This window comes from Quercus lobata, chromosome 5 (assembly GCF_001633185.2).
Source record: "Quercus lobata isolate SW786 chromosome 5, ValleyOak3.0 Primary Assembly, whole genome shotgun sequence".
Taxonomy (NCBI): Eukaryota; Viridiplantae; Streptophyta; class Magnoliopsida; order Fagales; family Fagaceae; genus Quercus; species Quercus lobata.
Window position 1 is genome coordinate 50,123,475 of NC_044908.1, and position 10,274 is coordinate 50,133,748.

General features: G+C 34.4%; 1 protein-coding gene across 1 annotated transcript; it reads left to right on the top strand.

Moving 5' to 3' along the window:
• The first annotated feature begins 9,747 nt into the window (after positions 1 to 9,747).
• LOC115990631 lies at positions 9,748 to 10,062 on the top strand. Its single transcript, XM_031114444.1, has one exon. The coding sequence runs from the start codon at positions 9,748 to 9,750 to the stop codon at positions 10,060 to 10,062; it is 315 nt and encodes a 104-aa protein (XP_030970304.1).
• The last annotated feature ends 212 nt before the right edge of the window (positions 10,063 to 10,274 follow it).

Genomic DNA, 10,274 nt, shown 5'->3' on the forward strand with positions numbered 1-10,274 from the left:
TACTTATTTGGTTTCGTTGAAAGTTTATTATGTGATAATTGTATTGTAATGTTATTATATTAAATTCTTTAAAAAGATGTTATATACTTATATACTTGTATTTTTTTTAAAGGAACATATTTATTACTATTGGTTTGTTAGTTTTAGTATATTAAAAAATTATTAATTATTTATATAATTTAAATAAATAATAATTAAATTATTTATAATATCACCAGTTCGATCGGGCTCCGACCGGAAAACCGGTAATTAACCCCTTTTCCAGTTCTATCATCGTACTGGTTTTTAAAACCTTGGTTTAATGTTAAAAACTCAAATCTTAAACTTGAGAATAGAATATCATCTGACACTCATGAATAGTTATGGTATAAATTCTTTTATACTTTGAGATTGTCAGTTATTGTTCATTATTAATTTTTCTGTCTTATGTACACTTTTTACATGCAACGAATGTTGAATTGTTAAATTTAGTTTATTTAATATTGTAATAAACTACTAATATTATCAAAACTATGGGCCCGTTTGGTACATATATTTAAATACATGTTTTTAGTTTTTAAACAATATTATACGTATTTCCACACATTTTTTTACTCACACATATTTTCAAAAAATACAAATAATGTTACTAAAAATAACATTACCAAACAGGCCCTATAACTTACTGTTCTATCAAATATTTCATTGATGCCTTTTATGAGAAAAGGAGCTTATTTATTTTGATGTAAACAGGTATAGCACAAACGTTTTTATCAGTATTGCTATAATGTATCCCATTAATTTAATGTTTATGCAAAGCCATTAATAATTTTGATTTGGAGTTTGTATTTTGATAGGTATTGGTAGTAACCAAAATGACCCAATCAAAAAGACACTTAGATAACAAGTCAAAATAACTGATATTTAACACATTCCCTATTGTTAAAAATTAATAACTTCGCTAATCCCAATTTTTTAATCACAAGAATATTAGGTTGGAGTGATTAATAAATTGGAATAAAATAGTTAATGAATATTAATGGTTGAGATTGAAACAAATACCCAAAAGTAACAAACCAATTTAACTATGAATATTTCATTAATTAGTCTTATTAGGTAAAAGAAAATCCTCACAATTGTTTAATAGTTTACCATAAGAATAGCCCAAAGGTAATCATGATAAATCATTGTTTAAATATGTGTTTCATTTTGGTTTATTGTTCCTTAATCGATAACAATTAGCATTAATGGAGTGAGCATATATTATTACTTTGTTTGTAGTATCAATCATTGTTTCACTACATTCACATGCTTCGTCTATTCTCATGCTAAATGGATATTGTCTAAGGATAACAATTTTGTGCCTCCAACTTTAAGTTATCCATTTTTGTTTATCTTTGTTCTTCCTTTATTATTTTGTGTATTATTCCCAACACATTTGTTTTTTGCAAGACCAAGATTTAATTCACCAGAATTGCACAAAAATTTTCAAAGCTCAGGGATCTTGAGAAGTGCTTGATCTATTACTATGAAATCTTACTAAAAAAAATTATTTGAAGCTGGGGTTTAAATAGTACCAACAGAAACATATTAACCATGTCATAGAAGGATCCTAAGTAAAAGAACCAATTCAAAAACCACGTCAGAGAGCTTGGTTACAGAATGCTTAGGGCTTCAAATGATTGCTTTTTCCAAGAATGTCATTTCCAGAAAATGAATATTGGCTTTGAACTAAAGCAACTCTTCTCCTATTGGTAACGGATGGAGACATTGATTATATATATAAACAAGAAGTTAAACCACACAACAACAATAATTGAATGGGAACTAATAAAGTCCTCCCACGGAATATTTATTTTCCAATTGAACTATTATAATGAAGTTCATTCCACAGTACTAGAGGACCATTTCACAAACCGAACATTAGGTAAAACAAAAATACTTACAAAGATTATCCAATGACATACTGCTGAGGCCTTCTGCAGTCTTTATTAGACGAATCTTCCCTGTAGGGTGAAACCAAATAATAAGGACTTCCATGTTACTGTCTAATATCAAAGAGAATATATGAACAAGTACCATATACAACCCAAGGACACTCTTAAGCTTCAACTTCCTTTTTCTCTCTTTTTGTGTGTGTGTGCGTGTGTGCATGTGTTGGCCGCTTAAATGTAATCAATTATTGAAACATATGGTTGTTCCCATGATTATGTTGTATTCACCATTTTGGTGTTGCTGCATCAACACTTCACACCACTGGGAAATTGAAATTCAATTTTGTGTCCTTGTTATATGTATTTGACATTCCCTTGTAATTCAAACTATAAAAGATTTTCCTATTAAGAAGATTTCACCTAACATTCCTACCACAAATGGTACCGGTACCATGCAGCCTACAAATGCATTTTAACGTCAAATATTTTATAGGTTGGTACTAATACATTTAGTCAAACTTGGAAACCACCAAATTCCTTGACAAGAAGTCAAGTTTATAGTGAAATGAAACTTCTACTTCTAAGCAAGAATAAATATATTCAAAGTGATCAAGTGGAGATTATTCTAAAGAAAGAAGCTGCAATAACTATTGATAAAGTTTTAATTATTGATCTGAATAGGAATAATAAGGATATTAAAATAGAGTTAAAATCAGCTTATTGAATGGGAACACATGCAAATGCAGTGCGGTGCTTGGCATTTGAATTCAGAAGCTATTAATTGGCATTGCATTGCTTTTACAGGTTAAGAATAATATCATACTTGTTGCATTCACCTACTCTATATTACCCTTGAGTTAATGTGATTGACCAGGTTTTGATCCTTAGAAGTACCAATGCAAACCCATACATTTATGTGAAGACTACATTTAGACTTGTGGCTAAGAAGACTAAGGAATCACTAATAACAATCTGAATCCTAATTGAAATGATAATATTGTGTTTGTTGTGGCTAAACTTTTTAGGGATCTTTAGTTGAGGTGCAACCTAATGAGGAGGGAAGTTTGATTTTGGGAGGAAACTTTCCTCTCCATTTGATTGCACCCCATTCTTCAATGGGTGATCCCTCAAAAGTTTCTGCCACAACAAGTATGATATTCTCATCTCACAAAGGAGTCACATTTTATTGGGCTCGTAGCCTTAGGTCTAAATGTAGCCTTAGCATAAACTTTTGAGTCATTCGCATTGTTACCATTAAATACCAAATTCTGAGTTTCAATCACATTAAGGTACCAAAGAGTATGCGATTGATATTGTTCTAACACCTAAAAGCAATACAAACCCTATCAATAGGTCCTAGATTTGAATGCCCAGAAAATTCCTATCCAAAAACCCAACTTTAAATCCTTTTAATATACTACTTATTCTTGTCTTTTAAAACTTTACCGACGTTATTAGTTATAACAATCCTATACTAGAAAAATCTCCAATTTTTTTTATCACTTTGGATATGTTCTTGCTTAAAAGAAAAAAAAAGTTTGATTCCATTCTAGGCAACTTAGGACCAACAAACTCCTATAAAACATCTGGATAAAATGCATGTGTAGAGTACCTAGTACCATTTGTGAGAGTGATGCTAGGAAAAATCTACTTACTATAAAAATCTTTCATTATTTGAACTTTGAACTATAAGACGGTGTTTAAAGTTCTAAACAACAATATAGATGTACAGCCCATTAAAACTATCAAAATGGATTTAATGGGAAAAAGACACACTAGCCTTTATTCTAAAGGTGTAGTAAATTCTAGAAAAATTATGTAAACAAAATAGTAGTCTAATAACCAATGGAATTATACAAATACATGGTCTATAGCATTGCTAATCTATTCTAGAATGACATGTATAATCTATACTAGGATGGCATGTGAAAAATGATAATTTATCAAAGGAGGACATGTGAATAATGAATAGCATGTATAATCTATTATAGGATGGCATGTAAACAATTTATTTTTAAAAGGCAAGACCAAAAGGGCATAGCTGAACATGTGATCACATGACATTTACTACAAAAGTAAATTGCATAGGGAATTAAGTAAAACTTACTTCACTCCATAGCATAGCATATAGTATACCAAATTGCAATTCTTTTTCCCTAAGTATTTTACTTCATGCAAAAGGACACAAGGAAATAACAAGAACACAAAGGTTAAATTCCTACAAGGTGTGAAAACAAAACCATTTAACAATTTTCTTATTTTTTAAGGAATTATATTTTGGCAAAATAAGGATTGAAAATGCATTTTTGTGACCTCAGAGGCCTTTGTGCATTTTTTGGAAATTTTAGGGCTCAAAATGTAATTTTGGCAGAGAAAAGGGGTCAAAAACATAACTTTGTAAAAGTTGGAGGTTAAAAATATAAATTGAAAAGGTTTGGGGTTGAAAACATAATTTTGAAAAAGCTGGAGGGTTAAAATGTAGTGTTGGAAAGTGTTGGGCTCAAAATATAATTGGTGAAAGCTTAAAGGCCAAAACATGATTTTTGTGAAAATTTGGGGTGAAAGTGTAATTTTAGATTGGGCTTAGGATTGAGAGTGAGTTTAATTGCAAATGGGCTAAAGGCTTTTATTTAAATGGGGCTCCTAATTTCAGTTGGGCTTTGTGTGTAGGTTTGGTGGAGTTTGGGCTGCTGTAGCTAAAGGGGATAAGGCTTTGAGTGTGTGTTGGGTTTCAGTTGGGCCTAAGAGACTGAGCCTATTTTGTACACACGCAGATTGGGCTTTGATTCACAAATTGATTCGATGCTTACCTTAATTAAAATCCTCCCCACCAATCACAACATAGATAACCTCCACTGGCCAATGAAATTCAGCCACCTCACCTAGCCTTATCTCCCTAATCTCTTTATTTCTATTTCTATTTTAAAACCCCATCAGATTAAATTCCTAATCTCTTTCTCACAATCTCATCAGTCATCTCCAACTCTCTTCCTCTCTTCACGGCAGAGCCTCCATCGCCATGGCCGAAGCTTCTTGGCTGGACCTCTATGCCACCACCGCGAGCCACATGTACTACCAACGTGGTGGCTCTCTTCCTCTCCATTTCAAAGTGGGTTTCTCTATGGGTGTGAATATGTGTATGTGCATTGAATTTGGGACCTCGAGGTTTATTAAAAATGGGTATTTTCTGTGTGTGTTTGGTTTGAGATTTTGGGGTTTCGGATTTGCTTTGGCCGTGTGTGTCTTGTGTTCATGTATGTGAATGACAGTGAGCTTTTGTGTTAAAAAAATGCATGCTTGAGTGAATAAACAATAAATATGATATGTATGTGTGTACAAATCTAGGTATCTGAACATGTAGACGTTAGGAAGCATTGCACAGATTGAAAGTAAACTGCTAGGGAAAAGGTTAAGAGTTACCTCCTTTGTTTTCTTGTTCATTACCCTTTGTTTCTTTAGCTGTCTAAGATGCTCTGTTTCTGTGCTCTGTGGATAGCTGAAAAAGGAACAAACTTTTGGTTAGACTTTGAACTAAAATTGGAAAAAGAAAAGAAAAATGAGAGTAAGAATAGAGTGAGAAAAAATTATTAGGTGGTCTCTGCAATGCTCTATCCTCTTTTCTCTTTTTTTGGTTGAAGTTGCTGCCTTTGATGCTGCTTGTGATTGTCTTTGCTTGTTGGTTATTTTTGCTTCTTGAAGTTTCTTGTGACTGTTGGTTGTTGTTGTTATTGGCTACTGTTGAGAACGGTTGTTTAGGGTCTCGTATATATGAAGAAGGTAGGATTTTTCTGTAGCTTTGGGTTTGTGAAAGAAAGGAGAGTGCTTTTAGTGTTTGTTGTTATGGTTTTGGGTTCTGTTTCTGGAGTTTTGGAGGGCTGGCCTGGTTGTGGTGGAAGGTTGTTGCTGTGTTGTGTTTGTAGTTGCTGTTGTTGTTGGTTGTTGAACGTTTCTGGCATATATGAAAAAGGAGGGATTTTTCTTGGTCTTCTGGCTTTATTTTTCTTTGGTTTCTCTGGGTTTACTTTTGGGGTTGTTGGGTTTGTTTCTTTGAGAGCTTGAAGGTGTTAATGTGGTTGTTTTGGTGCTTTGAGGAGATAGCTGTGAGTTTGTTTCTTTGAGAGTTTGAAGGTATTGAGTAGTTGTTTTGGTGCTTTGAGGAGAAAGCTGATTGTTTGGGAAAAGACTGTGTTAGTCTAAAGTACGTGTAGAAAATGAGAGACTTTTTTTTGGGGTTTTTGGAAGTAGAAAATAGGGATGTTGTAAGTTGAAAACCAAAAAGGGGAGGGCTAAGGTCCAGATTTTGGTGTGAGCCGTGTGATATTGGTGGATTTCAGCCGTGGGAGTGATTTGCTCTGGGTAGGAGAAAGTGAACCCTTTATACAGGGTCTTTAGGGTTTGAAGGGGTGGTTGCAGCAATAGGACCATTGCTATAATTACCTCTACAGTGATTAAAACTTGATCTGCCTAGTGCACTTAAGCAACCATGACATTTGGACTTAAATAAATCACAATAAAATTTGATATGCTCATTAATTAAAAAAAAAAAAAATTAACTTGATTTCCAAATAAATCACGTGTATAATCTGCTAAAATTAAAGAAGCAAATATGACGAAGTAATAAGACCCAAATAAAAATAGGATACATAATTTATAAAAATCAATTAAACTCCTAAATCAATTTATATAACATGATAATTAATGGTATGCCCAATAAAAGAGACATCAGATAGAATTACTTAGTATCAATTTTCCATTGGAAATCTTACTAAAATTTTAAGAATTATTGATAAAAAGCATAATGAATAATTTTCTTAATTAAGTAATATCGCACTTAATTCAAAACTAATCTTCACGCTATGCGCAATCAAATTACTCGGAAGTTCATGATTTTAAATATAGTACCAAAATTTATCCAGTTACATGGTTAGATTTTAATCAAAATTCAATTAAATTTAATTAGCCTCATAAAAATTGATAAAAATCAACAACAATAAAACAAGGTTTGACTATTAAAACAATAAAATCCTTTAATTTAAATCCAAAAAAAAAAAAAAATTCAAACTTTAGAGCTAGACAAAATACGATATCAACTATGGGAGTCAAGAACAATTAACAACTTTTTGTTTACGTTGTAATAAGTTCTACACAACTAATTTATAGAGAGAGGGAAATGATCCATAATGGGAAGTCTAAGCAACAAATTATAGATGAAAAGTGACCGAATGAAATATATATAAGTGCATGGGAATGAAATTCCCTGAATACATGGGGTAGATTCTATAACTGAAAACCCTCAGAACTATCTCTCTCTATTCTTTTTCTTTCTTTTGTTCTTGTCTACACTCCTCTCTAATTTTCTCAACCCCCCTCTCTCTTGCCCCCCTCCTCCTTTTATAGCTATCTTCTCCTCTTCCCTTTTTTTCCCAGCTGGCTTGCCCCCAGCCGAATTTGGGGGATACTTATCTTTTCCATCCTCTACTCTGCTATTTTTTAATCATGAAGGAGGACTTTCGGGGACGCTTCTACTATTTAGGTCAATCATTCAGCATTGAATTGTAACTGACATTAGGTGAAGGGCCTCATTAATGTAAAGATGATTGCTGCATTGGTTCCCGTGTCCTCTTTGTCATGTCTTTCGGGGTAAGTTTGAATAAAGGGGACATCTTGGTTTAGAAGGAAACTACTAAGTTATGGCACCTTCATTACTTCGGGAAGAGGTTTTTGCATGTCACCTCAATAATTGACCTCGGGAAAGAAAGTAACTACGGATTTCCACGGTGGTAGGCCTGGATGGCTTCTTTCTACTTAGTAGGCTATTTTACTTGCCACTATACTCTAGGTCGGGCCCATCTCTTCGGTTGGTTTCTTAAGCCTTTGTCCTCGGGTTGAGCTTGCAATCATCCCCCACATTAACAATTACCAAAAACAATTGCTACAAGCTTAAGATCCAATAAGGAAAAGAAACTAATAAAGAAGAAAAATTACCAATTCTGGTTTGCTTGGTGTATTTGCCACACAAGGCAACTCAATATAGACAATAATACTTAATGTGTTTATGTGGAATGGTCATGTTTATAATGTTTATCACATTGATGAATTTTGACTTTTATAATGATTTTTAAAAGCCTATTTAGGCTCCACGTACTAAATTATGAGTAATACTAGAGATAAAAACTTTTTTATAAAAAATTTTACAAACTACTGATGTGGTGAGTGTTTTTTGTTAAATGATAAAGTGATATTAATACTGGGTTTAGATGAAAACCAGTAAGAAGTTGGCCACATCAATAGTTTGTAAAAATGTTGTAAAATAATTTGTGACTGAACATTACTCTTAAATTACAAGAACCAATATCACAATTCACATTAAATTTGTAGTTTTTTTTTTTTTTTTTTTTAGAAACTTAAATTTGTTGTTTGATCTGTCATGATCTTGGCATATTTTTAAGGATTGAAGCTTGCATTAATGAGTCATTGGATACAAATTATGAGCCTAATTAGAGGCTGAGGACTAATTAATGGTATTCTATTAAATGTACAAAGTTTCCTATGTGGAGATTAATGAGACTATTCATGTGTTTTATTTTAAATAAGTTACATGAATCATTAAAACATTCATGTGACTAAAATTACACATGAATGATCTCTTTAGTCATCACATAATAGGCTAAAGCAAGATAACTTGAAACATGTGTGAAGCCAAAATTATTCCTTATTGACTAACTAATTTTTGTTGAGAGAAACTGGTTTTTGTTTTTTGTTTTTTTTTTTTTTTTTTTTTTTTTTTTTTTTGAGGTAGAGTTACAACCTATGGAACCCACCAAAAAGGTATATTAAAAAAAAAAAAAAAACCGAAACAAATGATATAAAAATTACTTTATGGAGAAGCTAAAAACTCCTAGCATACAATATGCACTTCTTTTTAAAGGACCAAATTATCATTTACTCATACCCAATACCACCAATTAAATCACATTACCATATTATTACCATATGCCATTGACACAATACCATAGTATATCACAAACATAAACACGATCTTTACTGTTATTTCTACTGAGACCACATATACATCATAACTGCAGCTTGTAGGCCATTCAAACGCTACCCGGACAAAGGGCTGCATGGTACTTACACACTCGATGGTGACCACCAACAACATTCAGGAAGACGAGCCAGAACCTACTGCCTGGAGAGACGGGTCCTAACCCTTACAGCGGTAGTGTAGCGCCTCACCAGACAAAACCAAACCCTAGAGGAACAGCTGCGACAGAAGAACGCGGCGGTGGGAAACCAAGAAGAAGATCAAGAAGGTGCCAGTGCTAATCACAGGAACCAGGAAAGACCAGAGGGTAGTGACTCCCCTAGTAGACAGAAGCGACAAAACATAAGCCTCCTAACCCTCATGGATGCAGCTCTACCTATTGTCGCGGAGATGCAAGCAATGAAGGAGTAGATGGAAGTTATGATGAACGCCCTCAAGGGGCGAGTATCCAGCAATCTTGACGACCTAGTTAACCGAATCGACTCACCGTTCACTACCTCCGTCAATTGCTTCCCTTTGCCACACAAATTCCACATGCCATATATAGATAGTTATGACGGAATCAAGGAACCTCTAGATCACCTGGAGACCTTTAAGACCTTGATGCACCTACAAGGAGTTGCAGACGAAATCATGTGTAGGGCCTTCCCTACAACGTTGAAGGGTGCTGCGAGAATTTGGTTCAGTCAATTAACACCTAGCTATATCAGTACTTTCAAGGAGCTGAGTGCCTAGTTCACTTCGCACTTCATTAGAGGGCACAGGTACAAGAAGTCGACTGCATGTCTGATGAACATTAAGCAGCGGGAGGACGAGACGCTAAGGTCCTACATAACTCGTTTCAACAAGGAGGCCCTCTCAATTGACGAGGCGGATGACAAGATAGTCATGGCAGCATTTACTAATGGGCTACAAAAGGGTAAGTTCCTGTTTTCTCTGTACAAGAACGATCCAAAGACCATGTTGGATGTGCTTTACAGGGCCACCAAGTATATAAACGCGGAAGACGCACTGCTGGCCCGCGAGAATAGGCCCAGAAAAAGGGAAAGACAGGAGGATACACAGCAGGATAGGGGGCGCAAGGTGGCCAAGACCGGAGAATGATGGGATGATAGACGCTCTAAACCCCCCACTGGGAGGTTCACGAGATTTACCCCATTAACTGCCCCAATAGATCAGGTCTTAATGCAAATCAAATATGAAGGAACCTTGACGTTCCCCGGTAAGTTAAAGGGAGATCCCAACAAGAGGCCAAGGGATAATTACTGCTGCTTCCATCGAGACCACGAGCACGACACAATTGACTGCTACGATCT